The 16,263-nt window shown below is 43.9% G+C and overlaps 1 protein-coding gene across 6 annotated transcripts in view; it reads left to right on the top strand.

The window, feature by feature from the left end:
* The window catches only part of NPHP1 (nephrocystin 1), an 88,253-nt gene that overhangs the window by 34,569 nt on the left and 37,421 nt on the right, over window positions 1-16,263 (top strand). For all 6 annotated transcript variants that reach the window (XM_019516093.1, XM_019516092.1, XM_019516091.1 and 3 more), the window contains 3 exons: window positions 5,219-5,293; window positions 7,622-7,732; window positions 9,907-9,989. In XM_019516093.1, the coding sequence (XP_019371638.1) occupies window positions 5,219-5,293; window positions 7,622-7,732; window positions 9,907-9,989 (269 nt within the window). The remainder of the gene's footprint in view (window positions 1-5,218; window positions 5,294-7,621; window positions 7,733-9,906; window positions 9,990-16,263) is intronic.

The raw sequence follows: 16,263 nt of genomic DNA, 5'->3' as shown, positions 1-16,263 counted from the left end.
CCCCCACCTGCCCTGCCAGTGTCCCTAACTACCGACCTGCAGCACCCTGCTCTCCCCAGCCCTGCAGTGTCTCCTGGCTGCCCCACCCCTGTGAGCACAGGCACTGGCCCTGGCCTCTTCCCCTGCCGGAAGGTGCCTTCCTGCTGCCCATCTGTCGTGCCGCAGCTCACAACCCTTTGAAATATTCTGGCAGCCCACTTTTGGGTCTTGGCACGCAGGTTGAGAAATACTGATTTAGTCCAACCCCCTGCTCAAAGCAGGACCATCCCCAACTAGATCATCCCAGTCAAGGCTTTGTCTACCTGGGTGTTAAAAACCTCCGAGGATGGAGAGTCCACAGCCTATCTGGGTAACCTGTTCCAGTGTTTTACTACCCTCCTACTGAGAAAATTCTTCCTAATATCTAACCTAAACTTCCCTTGCTGAAACTCAACACCGTTGCTCCTTGTTCTGTCATCTGCCATCAATGAGAACAGTTTAGCTCTGTCTTCTTTGTAACCATCCTTCAGGTAGTTGAAGGCTGGTTTTAACTCCCCTCTCAAGTCTTCTCTTCTCTAGACTAAATAAGCCCAGTTCTCACAGCCTGTCCTCATAAGCCATGTGCTCATAAGTTATGTGCCCCCTGCCCCCTGCCCCCTCACCATTTTTGTTGCCCTCCACTGGACTCTCTCCAATTTGTCCACATCCTTTCTGTAGTGGGGAGCCCAAAACTGAACACAGTACTCCAGATGTGGCCTCACCAGTGCTGGTTAGAGAGAATAATCATTTCCCTTGACATTCTGGCAACACTTCTACCAGTGCAGCCCAGTATGCTGTTAGCCTTCTTGGCAACAACGGCACACTTGTTGGCTCATATTCAGCTTATTGTCCACTGTGACCCCCAGGTCCTTTTCTACAGAGCTGCTGCCCAACCAGTCAGCCGCCAGCATATATCAGTGCGTAGGATTGTTCTATCCTAAGTGCAGGACTTTGCACTTGCACTTGAACCTCATGAAATTTCTTTTGGCCCAATCCTCCAATTAGTCTAGGTCACTCTGAATCCTAGCCCTACCGTCCAGCCTGTCTACTACTCCCCCCAGCTTGGTGTCATCTGCAAACTTGCTGAGGGTGCAGTCTATGCTATCTTCCAGGTCGATGAAAAATGGCCCCAAGACCGATGTGTGGGGCACTCCACTTGGTACTGGCTGCCAGCTAGACTTCAAGCCATTGGTTAATACCCTCTGAGCCTGATGCTGCAGTCAGTTTTCTATCCATCTGAGAGTCCATTCATCCAGCCCGTGCTTCCTTAGCTTGCCTGCAAGAATGCTGTGGGAGACAGTATCAATAGCCTTGCTAAAATCATTGTACACCATGTCCTCCAGTCTTCTCATTGTGGAAGGCAGTCAGGTTGATTGGGCATGACTTGCCCTTGGTGAATCCATGCTGACTGTTCTGAATCCCCTTCTTCTCCTTCAAATGCTTAGAAATAGATTCCTTGAAGATCTGCTCCATGATTTTTCCAGGGACTGAGGTGAGGCTCACTGGTCTATAGTTTCCTGAATCCTCCTGTTTCCCTTTTTTAAATATGGGCACTGTTTGCCTTTTTCCAATCATTTGGGATCTCTCCCAATCACCATGAGTTTCCAAAGATGATGGCCAGCGGTTCTGCAATCTCATCAGCTAACTCCCTCAGCACCCTTGGATGTATCCTGTCTGGCCCCGTGGACTTGTATATGTCCAGATTTTCTAAATGGTCCCTAACCTGTTCTTTCGCCACTGTAGGCTGCTCACCTTCTCCCCAAACGGTGCTGCCTGGTGCACCAGTCTGGGACCTTGCCTGTGAAGATGGAGGTGAAAAAGGCATTGATGCCTTTTCTGCATCATCTCTCACTAGGTTGCCTCCCTCATTCGGTAAGGGACCCACACATTCCCTGATTTTCCTTTTGTTACTGACATACTTGTAGAAACCCTTCTTGTAACCCTTCACGTCCCTTGCTAGCTGCAACTCCAGTTGTGCTTTGGCCTTCCTGACTTCATCCCCGCATGCTTGAGCAATACTCTTATACTCCTCCCTAGTTATTTTCCAGGTTTCCACTTCTTATAAGCTTCCTTTTTGTGGTTTGGTTTACTGAAGAGTTCCTTGCTAAACCACGCTGGTCTTCTGCCATACTTGCTTGTCTTCCTGCACATTGGGATTATTTGTTCCTATGCCCTCAGTAAGTCTTCTTTAAAGTACTGCCAGCTCTCCTGGACTCCTCTCCCTATCAGACTCCCTATCAAAGTCTGGTTTTCTGAAGTCTGGGGCCCTTACTCTGCTGTTCTCCATCATTCCTTTCCTCAGGATCCTGAACTCAATCAACCCGTGGTCGCTGCTGCCCCAGTTGCCATCTACTACTACATTCCCCACCAATTCTTCCCTGTTTGTGAGGAGCAGGTCAAGAACAGCATGCCACCTACTTGGCTGCTCCAGCACTTGTACCAGAAAGTTGTCCCCAACACTCCAAAACCTTCCTGGATTGCCTGTGTACTGCTATATTGCCCTCCCAGCAGATGTCAGGGTGATTGAAGTCCCCCATGAAAACCAGGGCCTGTGATCAGGAAACTTCCACCAGCTGTTTGAAGAAAGCCTCATCCACCACTTCCTTCTGGTCTGGTGGTCTATAGCAGACCCACCACAACATCACCCTTGCTGCTTTCCCTTCTGATCCTAACCCAGAGACTTTTGACAGGCCTATCTCCAGTTTAATACTGGAGTTTTGAGCAATCATATGGCTCTTTATGTAAAAGTGCAACCCCTCCTTTTCTCCCCTGCCTGTCCTTCCTGATTAGTTTATGCACATCAGTGACAGTGTTCCAGTCATGTGAGCTATCCCACCAAGTCTCTGTTATTCCAGTCACATCATAATGCCGTTCTTGTGCAAGGACCTCCAGTTCTTCATACTTGTTTCCCAGGTTCTGTGCATTCGTGTACAGGCACCTGAGGTAACTAGTAGATTGTCCTCGTTTCTCAGGAAGAATGAGAACACCTCTCCTGCTGCCCCTTCCTGCTTGCTCTTCCTCCAGGTCACCCACTTCCCCATGTATCTCAGGGCTTTGGTCTCCATTTCCCAGTGAACCTAGTTTTAATGCCCTCCTCACTAGGTTAGCCAGCATGTCTGCAAAGATGCTCTTCCCTCTCTTCATCAGGTGAATCCCATCTCTTCCTCGCAGTCCTCCTTGGAATATCATCTTGTGGTCAGAGAAGCCAAAGCCCTGCTGCCAACACTACCTGCACAGCCATGGAATTGATCTTCAGGATGCACCTGCTCCTGCCCAGGCCTTTTCCCTTGACTGGAAGGATCAAAGAGAACACCACCTGAGCCTCCCATCCCCTTTACCCTTGCACCCAGAGCCCTGTAGTCCTTTTTCATCTGCTCAGGGTCTCCCCTGGCAGTCTGTTTGGTGCCCATATAAGGTAGTAGTCAGGGGGTTGGATGAGTGTCTGTAATCTCTCTGTGACATCTTGGATTCAGGCTCTGGGCAAGTAGCAGACTTCCCGATACAGCAAGTGAGGCCAGCAGATGGATCCCTCTAACCCCCGCAGAAGGGAGTCTCCAACCACCACCACCCATCGCTTCTTGCTGACAATGGTCTCAGTCCTTTCCAACTCAAGGAGGCCTGGCCTTTCCCCCTCCTCTAATAGAACATGCTCCTTGTCCTCTGTTGCTAGAGCTTCATATCTATTCTCCAGACGAACTGTTGCACGTGGAGATGAAGATTTCTGCTTGCTGACAGAGGTCACAAGCTCCCAGCTTCCACCTTCCTGGGAGTCCATGTCCTCTCCCTTCTGTAGTGCTGCCTTCGGCAGTTTTTCCTCCACAGTCCTGGAGGTCTCCTCCAACATCAAATCAATTAACTCCCCATGGCAGAAGATGCTTCAGAACCTCACCACCTCCTCCTGTAGCTCTCTTACCTGTTCCTTGAGAGAGACCACCAGAAGGCACTGCTCACACCACAGGCACTCCCTCACTTGGGCATCACTGGAAATAACGTGCAAGCCACAGTCTCCACAGCTCCAAACCTGGACCTGGGTGGAAACCTCAATGGTGAGCAGTCCTTCCTGGACAGAAACCTGACAGGTACAACCAGAGGCAGCGGCAGTGGCTTTGACATTATGACATCCTCCAGCCATTTCCCTGGGACTCCTAATCTGCCTCTTTTCTCTTAAAGCCCTTCTTCCGAGCATATTCCCTAGCAAACTCGCCTGAAAGCTGGCCTGTTTACTGTTCCTTGGTCCCAAAGGGTTCCTTTTCTCTAGTTCCGCACACCAAGATAAAAGGCTATCCCCTCAAAGGGTGGGGGGCAAACTGTTCTGCAAACCAACCAGCAAACTGCTTTCCCTGTTTGCTGCCCCTGTTTGCTGGCTTCCTGGTTGCTTGGAGAGTCTCCTTTTTATACCTTGCTGGGTCTGGACTGGGTCCAGCACCTTGTTAGGGCTTCTGTCAGGCCGAGGCTGCAATCACTCAGCTAGCAACAATCTCAACTTTTTAGAGCACGTGCACCAAACACCCATAGCCCACCAAACAAGCACTCAGCAAGCCAAAGCCACAGGCAACTCACTTTCCTTCCCTGTGCAGGATCTGATACCTGGTGCCTGGCTTTTCTCCCCCTTCTTCCTCTTGCTCCCAGCAAACAGCCTGCAAGCTGTTTGCCCTGTTTGCTGCCCCTGTTTGTTGGCCTCCCTTTGAAGGTTCGTGTTTGTTGCCCTCCTCCTGAAGGTTCATGTTTTATTTGGTGGTGTGTTATATGCAAGAAAATACAGTATTTAAAGAACTGGGAAAACTTACACCGTTGTGTCTATAACTGTAGCATAAATTTCCTAAATCCAGATTAATAAAAAACATACAATCCAGAATTTTTTAAAAATTAAAGATCTGTTATAATCTGCCACCTCCACAAAGTCTTTAGGCTTCAGAGGGCCTTTTTTCTCAGTACTCAGACTTTTAGAACAGTTCTTTCTGAAGCTGCTGCTAGATATGCCAGAGGATTGCTAGAGAATGCTGTGCTTTGTAGGCTATTCTTCCTTCATGGTCCGTGTAGGATATCCCAGCAGTAATCTTCAACCATGCTGTAAGCAAAGGGCAGCCATGCTGTGATCATAGTGCAGAATGTTGAGTTGACCTCACATAATGTGTTTGTAAGAGCTAAGTGATTTTCTAGTAAACCTTGTTTTTTAACATAATTTCCTATCTTGTTTTAGGTACTGAGTAACATTCATACAGTTAGAGCAATGTGGCAACCTAAAAATCCTAAATCATGGACTTTTTCCCCACGGGTAGGTATATAAATTGGAGACGGACGTGCGGGTATGTATATGTATCAGCTTCATTTAATATAGCATACTTAGAAGTTGTCAGCTAATAGGGTCATCTGATGTTTAGTGTTCTAACATAAAGAAATGTGTGAGAATGGTAAAACTTGGGTGAATTTGTAGAGGAGTTACCTAAGCATTTAGCCCTCAAAAGGAGAGTTCCTGAACTAAGAAGGGCTTTATCTTGCAATTGCTGGCTATTGAGTATATACCTATAGTAATCCCAGAGTGCCTGTAGTAATCCTAAAGGCTGTGTTCAGCTGTGCAAGGGTATGCACTTGCAGTGGCAAAAATAGCAATACAAATTTGTGCCACTACTTTTTGCTGCAGCGCACACCCTTTCCCATGCATTTTGGCGAGGGACAAATTGTCCCGCTTCGGGCAAACTGCCCTTGCCCATGTCCTCCCAGCTCCCAGCATGCTGGAGGAGCTGGGACATATCTGCAAGAGTGGAGACACTCTGGAAAGAAGCCAAAGCATCTCCCTGGATGCCTGAGCCTGTGTCTTCTGGTGCACAGTCCTGTCGTGTGCACTGCACTGCTTTTTTTTGTGGCACTTCTTTTGCTCCCTGGACATCCTTGTAGCATATTTTGGCCGTGCGCTGCAAACTTTGAGTGTAGGGCACATTTTAACATTCCCCACATGTAATTTGTGATGCCAGAAAGAGGTTTGCAGCACCACAAACCACATGTGCTTGCATATCTGGACATGGCCAAAGAGTTCATTTTGACAAAACACTATGGGTGTTTATAGAGGCAGGGGGAGGGGGCTTTAATTAGCAAGCTGTGCTATTTAAAAGCACCTGATTGCCACATGTATCAGTGTCCTTGCACTGAAAAAATGACAGCAGGGCACTTTGAACTAAAGCTTGTTCGACAAGGTTTAGTTCAAAATGCCCCACCGCCATTTTTCAGCACAGGAACACTGATGCACATGATGCTGGAGGCTGTTGGAGTGCATTAATTTGCACATTTTAGCAAACTTGATTAATCGAATCTGCTCTGACATGCTGGATTTACAGCATGTCAAAACAGCCTCCCTGCAGGTGTGTATGTGCCCTGTTAAGGTCGCTTTGCAGGCCTGGACTGCAGAACAATCTCTCCATTGGCTCAGTTAAATCATGATTGTGACCACACCCTTTGGTTAACAGATTTGACACAGGGAACTTTATGTTGAATTTGGGGAATTAGGGATGTGGTGATGACATGTGTAACACTCTGCCCCATAGGTTTCAAAACCTTTTCAGAGGTAGATAAACAATGTAATTCCTAGTAAAGTGGCAGGTAAAGAAATAGATCCAGAGAAGAAACAGTCCTAGGTGAGTCACAAGTTCAGTAAATTACATTCAGTAAAGGCCTGCGATTTTATCATCTCAGATTTTAATTTATTAACTGAACAGGACTGGGTTATGTCAGTATGTAGAAGGGAAAGCATCAAGAAGCTCAGGTGAGAAAGCGTTGGTCATACAGCTGATGGTACTCTTAGATTTGATTTCATATTGAACTGGTGATAGTGTCTGGTGTTCATAATGGAAGGAAAAAACTGCTTCTGGCTTTATTCTGTCATTGCAATTGTGAACTTTCTCTGGGGTTTCATTCTCCCTGGCTTAGGCTTTGCTTCTCCCTTAGACCAGTGATCAGCAACCTGTGGCCTGCAGACCAGATCTGGCCCACAGAGGGATTGGATCTGTCCTAGAAATATCTGATCTGGTCTTCATTTTTACTAGGGGCATACCAGTTCCTAGCCATTTGATCCACTCTGCATTTTGCTAATGCAATAACAGTTGCCTGAAGCACCTCCAGCCAGCTGCTACAGCCCACAAGGAGGGCTGCTCTTCCTTGTTGTAACATCTGCTCACGGTTGCTGGAGTGGGCAGAGAGGAGTGGTGGCCCATGGCACTGACCAGGTTGCAACCTTACAGCCCATGTTTGTAGAAGGTTGCTGACCCCTGCCTTAGATTGTTGCACAGAGTCAATATACATTGCTAAAGGGCTGTCATTTTAACCCAGTGAGGGCTGTGTCTACATTATGAAAGATGTTCTGTCTTTTGAAAAAATGGTGTAAGATTTTTATGATAGGATTTACATTTTCAAGATAGCTGCATTTTATGGAAAGCTAGAGAATGAGGGCATATTTTTGTCTTTACATGGATGGTTCATAGTTAAAGGAAAGTGCTGAATAATTATATTGGGTCTAGGGTCTTATTTAGAAGGCATACCCTGTTTAGACACCTTTAAAAATGAGAAGTTTGAAGAACGTTATTTGCTTCTTATTTTAATTTTAATTTTTTAGGTAACAGGCATTTTACCCAGTTTGCTTGATGGCGACTGTTTCGTCAGGTCCAACTCTTCATCTCCAGACATTGGTATATTATTTGAACTTGGCATCACTTATATACGCAATGTAAGCATATGGTTTCAAAACTAACTGTTATATAGAAGGTCCTTTATATATGTATTTATACCATATAAATATGGCAACTACCATAAACACTAAGTCATTATTCTCAGAATCTCGGCTTCAAGCAATAGCGCCAGAACTGGAATTGCTTGCTTGCTTAATTTTCTTTTACTTACCTCAAGGATGATTAGATTTTGTTTTGGGAGGAGAAGGTGATTTTTGTTGCGTGTTTGGTGACTTTAGGAATAATCAAGCATTTAGAGATCAAAACTGTTTGTTTGTTTTTATGACAGGCCGTCAGAAAGGTTTACCAGTGCTGGAAGCATTTTGATTGGTTTGCCAAAGGTCTGATATATTCGGTAATTATTAAGGGCCAATTTCCCACAATTCTGGTTACTAGGTTACTTTCCTCATTGCTAGCACAACCAGTAGTCTATTAGTTGATCTATTTGAGTTTAATCTTTTATGTGATTTGAAAGATGGAATTCCAGTCTGTTTCAGATGTTATAAAGTATTAGTTTCAAGCTCCATTTTGTCATATTTGAGTAGAATAACAATTGATATGCAGAAAGCCAGTTATCAGAAGGCCTGAGAGCCCATGAGCTGTGAAATATAGATATCATAACACTACTGGCAAGCTAAGATTTCTAGATTTCATTTCTTGTGCTTCATGAAATCATGGTTTTTAACAATCACTTGTCTCTTTGTCTACCCTTAGTGTCTGACATTAGGTCAAGACTCAATATTCTGAGTTCCAAATGAATACTGTACTCCATCTGTCGAGTCACTATATTAATCTTGAATTTTTTTCTTATGAGAGGTATAACTTCATTCCCTAGGTCTAAAAGAATTGTATATCTAAATACATTAGCTCTGTTTCTTTTGGTAATTGATCAAGGAGTGTTTAGCAAAGAATAGGGAACAGCAGCCTTTATGTTGTTTGTCTTGTGAGGATTCCACAAAGCGTAACTTTTTTGTGGACTGTATGTGGTTTGTTAATAACAAAGTACCTAGCTCTTCTTGTATGTTGCTTTTTTCACCTGTCAGTTTCAAACTACCTATGAAGGTCTTTATTTGCGTTATACATGTGGAGCAACTAAGGCACAAGTCAGTGAAGTGATGTCCTCAAGGTCATCCAGCATGTTGGTGGTGAGCTGGAAGCAATGCTGATCTGGAATCCTCATCCATTGCTCTGTCCACTAAGAAATACTGTCCCATTACTACAAGTAAAGCATCCTAAAACTTATTGTCATTGATGACATGAAACTGCTATGCACTGATAAGAGGGTTCAGGTTGTTTTCTTTCCTCTCAGAACATGACTAAAGGTTTTTTGGAGGCATTTTATTTATGCTTTCCCTTATTTGCAAATGCCTGGGTTTCTTTAGGATTAATCTTAAATTTGCATTTTTGGCTTGTAAAGCTTTATTAATTTGGAACATGTTTTCTAAGGGTTTTCAGTTTCAGTTCTATTTTATTAGTGGTTTTCTTGTTTGGTTGGTTTTTTTGGTTTGGTAATATTGAAAGACCGTTGGGAGTGATTTAAAGAGCAGCGTAGAGCTTTAGTTTGGGGCACAAAATTGACCAGGTTTTCATGTGCAGTTATGATGATAGGCCTACAGACTTCTAATTCCGATTTATTTTTTGTTTTATTGGGCTTATTGTATTGTTGTAATGTTAGATCGTGTGCTCACACAGCTCTCACAGGTGTGTACTCAGAATGCTCGGACAAAAAACTCTCCAAAAATATTGTTTGCAGTATCAAATCTGTTGATATTAGCAAAATGTGTTTGTGTGTTTCTAGAGAAGGGGTTGGTGACCCAAGCAGCCATTTCATTTGGATGTGGGGCTTCAAGGGCATTTGGTAGGGAAGGGGGGGAGGAGGCCTTCAACAGCTGTTGCTTTGCCATGCCCCTAGGGGAAGAAGCACTGGCTATGGGTACTCCCTGTGTTGTTGTGGGGAGAAGCACCATCAGTGGCTGGGTCCTAGCACCCACCCATCTGCCTGCCTCTGACCCAAAATGGATCACTCTGGCCTGCAGCCAAAAAAAGCTGCTGACCACTGTTCTAATCTTTAAAGTTTTAAGGGAAATCTTTTACTTGCGCTTCCATAAAATGCCACTCATAAGTTTTCTTGTTTTACCTGGCTTGAGTGAGTTTTTTATTTTTTACTTTCTAGTCAACTGGTGAAAGAGGAGAGTTAAGCTGTGGTTGGGCATTTTTAAAACTATTTGACTCAAGTGGAATTCCAGTTTCTTCCAAGTAAGTTGGCTGTATTTTCTTTTTGATCCGAGTATGATGAATGCTTTGCTTTTTTCTTTTTTTTTTAGTCCCATACCTTCACTGACATTTTATGTAAAATTCCTGCTGCAGGGTTATTATGAACACTGAAATCTGAAATGTAGCTATTGGGATTCCAATAGTCGGGTGTCATGAAACTTCTTTTCAGAATGTTCTTATCCTCATTTCCCAGTCCCTCAAATGCCAAGGTTATGCATTCAGATATTGGAAATGTAGGTTTAGTTTGCCCATGAATAGCACTGTTTTAAATGTTTGTTTCCAAGATGAAGTTTCTTCCTTATATTGCTAAGAATACATTAGATTCAGTGGGAAAATATGAAAAGACAATTTATGAGACACTGATTATGCTTTTTTGATTTGTTTTTTGCATTTCTCACCTGATTCTGAACAGAGAAAATCAGTTAGTTCAATGCAATATGTAGTTTCTTAATGCATTTGTGCTTGGACTTGAATGTGGCAGGGTACTACTATTATTATTTTTTTAAATCTTGTTTTCATTAGCATGTTAAAGTATAGAAACTATATCTTTTATTAAACCACCTGCATGATATCACCCACACGAATATTTGCCTTTTGTATATTTCCTGGACAATCGCAGGAACAACATCACCTGAACACTACCAAAGTTTGGAAACACAAAAAGGAATGAAGTATGGTATGGGTTAGATGAATGGACTGTAAGATGGATAGAAAACTGCCTGGATCATCAGGTTCAAAGGGCAATAATCAGTGTCTTGATGTCTAGTTGGCAGCTGGTATCAAGTGGAGTGCCCCAGGGATAAGTCCTGGAGCTGGTTGTATTCAGTATCTTCACCAGTATCTGGATGGAAGGTGGGATGGAGTGAACCTCAGCAAGTTGCAAATGACACCAGGCTGGGGGGAGTAGTAGATATGCTGGAGGGGATGGAAGGGTTAGAATTCAGAGAGACCTAGACAAATTGGAGAATTGGACCAAAAGAAATCTCATGAGGTTCAATAAGGACAAGTTCAAAGTCCAGCACTTAGGATGGAATAATCCCATGCACTGGTACAAGCTGGGGACCGACTGGCTAAGCAGCACCTCTGCAGAAGAGGGCCTGGGGGTTACAGTGAACAATAAGCTGAATATGAGCCAGCAGTGTGCCTTGTTGCCAAGAAGGCTAACAGCATACCGGGCTGCATTAATAGGAGCATTGCCAGCAGATTGAGGGAAGTGATTCTTTCCCTTTGTTTGGCACTGGTGAGGCCACATCTGGAGTATTGTGTCCAGTTTTGGGTTCCTCACTACAGAAAGGATGTGGACAAGTGGAGAGAGCCCAGTGGAGGGCAACAAAAATGGTTAGGGGTCTGGGGGACATGATTTTTGAGGAGAGGCTGAGAGAAGTAGAGGTTCAAACTGACTAGCACTACGAATGAAAGGGACCTGGGGGTAATAATTACCCACTGGATGAATTTGAGCGGGCAGTGCGACACTGAAGCCAGCAGGGCAAATAATACTCTGGCATGTATCAATCGATGCATCTTCAGCAAAACCAAGGCAGTGATTCTTCTGCTGTACTCCGCATTGGTGAGACCACAGCTAGAGTACTGCATCCAGTTCTGGGCACCACACTTCAACAAGGATGTGGTAAAGCTTGAGAAAATCCAGAGAAGGGCCACCTGTATGAACAGAGACTTGCAAGGCAAGCCATACAAAGAAAAGCTAAGGGACTTGGGACTCTTCAGCCTAAAACAGAGAAGGCTGAGAGGGGACTTGGTAGCAGCCTACTGCTACATCAGGGGAGTACATCAAGGGCTTGGTGAACATCTGTTCACCAGAGCACCCTTGGGGAAAACCAGGAGTAATGGCCACAAACTCCTGGAAGACCATTTCAAGCTCAACTTTAGGATAAACTTCTTCACAGTTACGGTGTCCAGACTGTGAAATAAGCTTCCCTCCAGAGGTGATGCAGTCGCCTACCCTAGTAATCTTCAAGAGGAGCCTGACCGGTCACCTCGCTGGGGTCACCTGACCCCAGTTGTCTTTCCTGCCTGGTGCAGGGGGCTGGACCTGATGATCTTTCAAGGTCCCTTCCAGCCCCTTAAAATCTATGAATCTATAAACTGGACTTATTTAATCTGGAGAAGAGAAGACCAAGAGGAGACTTAAGTGCAGCCTTCAACTATCTGAAGGGAGGTTTGAAAGAGGATGGAGCTAAACTATTTTCAGTGGTGGCAGATGAGAGAACAAGGAACAATGGTCTCAAGTTATAGCATGGGAAGTTTAGGTTAGATATTAGAAAAAACTTTCTCACCAGGAGGGTAGTAAAGCCACCCAGAGAGGTGGTGGAATCTCCATCCTTGGTGGTTTTTAAGACCTGGCTACACAAAGCACTGGCTGGGATGATCTAGTTGGATGGTCCTGCTTTGAGCAGGAGACTGGACTAGATGACCTCCTGAGATCCTATTTTTCTATGATTGTACAAATAAAGATTGAATACAAAGTGAAAATATTGGGCTAAGGCTAACTTTTAGCTGGTAGTGTCCATTTTGTTCTGCTGTCCCTCTAGCTATATGATCGTAGACCAGTGCCAAGATTTCTACAGAACCCTTGTCTCATTCTATACCACATGTATTGTCAGAGGAGCTAGCTATGGTGCTACTATGCCCCTGTGTGTATGCATCGCTGTGGATTTTTTAACGTGATCATCTACGGTATTTTTCCACAGGACCTTATCCTTACTCAAGATGGATGAGCTGTTCTTCAGGTTTTTATTACTAATATAGATGGGGCACTGACATTCTGATCTCACTGCTTGCTTGCTTACTCTGGCATTTTGACCTCTGTGCTTACTCTGAGCAGCGTTAGACAACATGGTGGTAAAAAGTTGGATACTCTTTTGGCACTGTGGGACTTTTGGCACTGTGGGACATAGGAAGAGGCCAGAAGAGACTGTATCCATGTTTTTTCCTCTGACCAGGTCACAATGACCATGCATTGCTGACTTCTAAGATAGATTGATTGCAACTCATTTTCTTTACTAGTTATGAAACCAAGCTCCATGAAAAGGTAACTAGTTAAGAATGCTGCAGTCTGTTAGTTGTGACACATTGGTCTCTCTGAACACATCTCTCCCATGCACTGGTTTCTGCCTTATGCTTACTGACTATAAATTCAGATCTGAGATATAAGACTTAATACTCAAGAATCCTTTGTGAGGCTGGCCCTGGATGCTGAGAGATGATGGCTCATCTCATGACTGTGTATTTACTTATGCTGTATGTTCACTAGACCAGTAAGCTGCTGAATGGTAGGAAATTCATTGTATGCACAGCAAGTGGCCAAGACTAGAACTCACTGCTGCAAGAAAAGTGTGACACTGGGCTTTATCTATTGCAGAATGAAATGCAATGTTTTGTCCATCTAGTTAGCCTTCCAATGCAACTCCTAATTTTAAAATAACAAGAAAAGATTTATCAAAATGTGCACTCAGGGTAAGTGGATTTCTTAACCACCACTTGGTGAGAGCTAATATAGCTCATTACATGAACAAATTGAATCAAGACACAGGGTTAACTTTGGATGTAAGCCTCTGATTCCAGACACATGATTGCTTCAAATTGAGAATAAAATTATCATTGGTTGTCTGAGTAACCTGGCCATTTTAATGCCTAACTGCTTTCTAATCTGTTGTAATGTATTTATCTTGGTTTTAATGTATGTGTAAAGTATTTTGGTTCCAATAACATATGCAGCTGTACTCCAGTGCTGTAAATTCACTAGTCTCTCTGAGAGAAGGTGGTATATCTACATTGCATATATCTACTGGTTCAGGGGGGTATGAGCTTTTGTAGGCAACAACTTAATTTGTCAGGTTGCATCTGACAAATAGGTTGTTGCCTATGAAACTCATGTCTCTCTGAACCAGCTAGGGCAGCATGATACCTTAGAAAGTACCATTAGTTTTTCTGAGAAGCAGAGCCATTAGCCTAGATAGGGTGCTGTGCTAAAGTAAACCCTAATGCTGCTTCTGGGACCCAACTAATGCTGCTTTTGGGACGCAGATTACCTCTAAATGATAATGTCATGTCCACTTGCTCTCAATTGCATTGATTTAAAATGCTGTTTCCAAATGAAGGAGTCACTAGAAGTTTTTAAGAGTAGAACAATACAAACAAAACGCATCTGTAGATGGCATTACCAACAGTGGCATCCTTTCACTTTCACATTAATACACACACCTTTTCTTTCTTTTCCAAAATTGCAGGAAGCCTAAAAGGATGGGTGAGATATGAAAGCGTTTTGAATTAAGGCCCCATTCTAATATGAATGGTGTTGCCCAGCAGCTACTGCTATAAATATTGAATCATGCCTCTGAAAAAAGGATGCAAGACAAAAATGACTATCAAATTTAATGATAACCTTCTGACATTCTCTCTTCTGTTTTTATATTTAGTGGGCTCAGCCCATGGATATTGCCTGTCATTGAATTCCTTTCTCACTATATCACATCTTTTTAAGTTATCAGATTTTTTCAAAGGACATGCTAATGGGATAGTTAAGTGGAATGGTGTTAGAACTGAAAACTAGTAATTTATTGTGTGTTCCTTCTATAGGCGGTTTGAGAAGTCACACTAACTAAAAAAGGCTATAAAATATAGGGAGGTATGTTGACCTGGCACAAACTAGCCAGGCTACATTTCTAATTGGTTTGAAGTATTTTTTAGAAAAAAGGCTTTATCTTTAGATGTTCATTTTCCATCTGTGCACAAGGAATGCTTCATTAATGACCAGTTTCATTTCCACTCCCTCTGATAAATATTATACCCGGGCTTGATAAATGGTATAAAATAGGGTAATGATGGAGTAACTTTGGGTTTTTATTTATTTTTTACTATTGAGTCAGTGTCTGCTCCATCACTGTTCTTTATTGATAGAAAGATAGCACATTATAAAGAAAAAAGTTCTCTCTTGCCACATTGGCCATCTTTCTGTCACAGGTTACAATTCTGAGGTAGATGTCAGAATTGCTGAGTTATTGATTCAGTCCCAGAGCAAGCCACTCTTCAGAGGTCTCATGTATTGAGCAGCCCTGTCCTCTGCTGCTGCTTCTAGAGAAGTTATTCCAAAGTGATACATGGGACTGCATCCAGAGTGCATATTATTAAATAATGGTAATAAATGGCCTGATTTAGAGGAATTGGAATACAAATATACCTCCAGTAATTGTAAAACGAGGACGGATAGAATGTAAGTCATACTACTTAAGAAAAAAATGAATGGTTGGGTAAGAACATTCATCAAAGGAGAGGACTAACTTTTGAGTTCTGGACTGAGGTGTGTCCAGTCAGTCTGTAAAAATCTTGAACACATGGAGTGCTTATACACGTAGTCCAGATGGGGCGGGGGGGGCAGCGGTTTAATTAGAGCAGCTCCGAGAACCACTCTAATTAAAGCACCTGGAGCATCTAGTGTATCAGCATTCCTGCGCTTAAAAATGACAGCAGGGGCACTTTATCTAAAGCTCATTTGATGAGCAGCCCCAGTGCCATTTTTAAGTGTGGGGATGGTGATGCATGAGATGCTGAAGGCTGCTGGAGCATGGTAATTACAACACATTGCTGCTCATGTATAGATGCCCAGGGTAATTTCTTTTGCAGTAATTTTTTTTTATGTGCCACAGTATTGATGACCCTTCTAACAAACATGGGCTGTAATCCATCTAGTGACAGGAGCTTCTGAAACTGATATAGTATTTAGTAGAGCTGTGCGAAGCTTCGGTCCCTGGTTCGATTTGGTGGAGATTCAGCCCAATTCGGTGGCCGAATCTCCGAATCTGTATTGAATCAGGAGACCCTTTAATCTCTCTGAATCAAATCAGAACCCTCTGAATTGATTTGGAAAGATTCAGCGATTTGGACATAGATGCAGCTTTAAATGTTTTTTCTACATACCTCAAGGTACCAGGCAGCTCGTGAACGCTGTGATGGTGGGGCAGATGGAGCGTCCCACAGAAACACGGGGGTGTTCCCCAGCGTGCTTGGCAGCAATCCCATAAGTGAACCAGAAGCACTTCCAGTCCATTTCTGGCTCAGCGACTGGTGCCGCCTGTGTCTGAGAGGGGCACCTGGGGTCCCCCCGTGGCCAATTGATGAGCCGGGGGGGGGTGGTTGAGGGGGGGCCCCCATGCACTCCCTGGCAGATCCTGAAGTGGACCGAAAGTACTTCTGGTCCGCTTCTGGGTTTGCCACCAAGCACACGGGGGGGGGGGGGGGC

Source organism: Gavialis gangeticus, unplaced genomic scaffold (genome assembly GCF_001723915.1).
Source record: "Gavialis gangeticus isolate Ggan-Ray unplaced genomic scaffold, GavGan_comp1, whole genome shotgun sequence".
Classification (NCBI taxonomy): Eukaryota; Metazoa; Chordata; order Crocodylia; family Gavialidae; genus Gavialis; species Gavialis gangeticus.
Note: the sequence above shows the minus strand (reverse complement) of the source record. Positions and strands in the feature narration are given on the sequence as shown.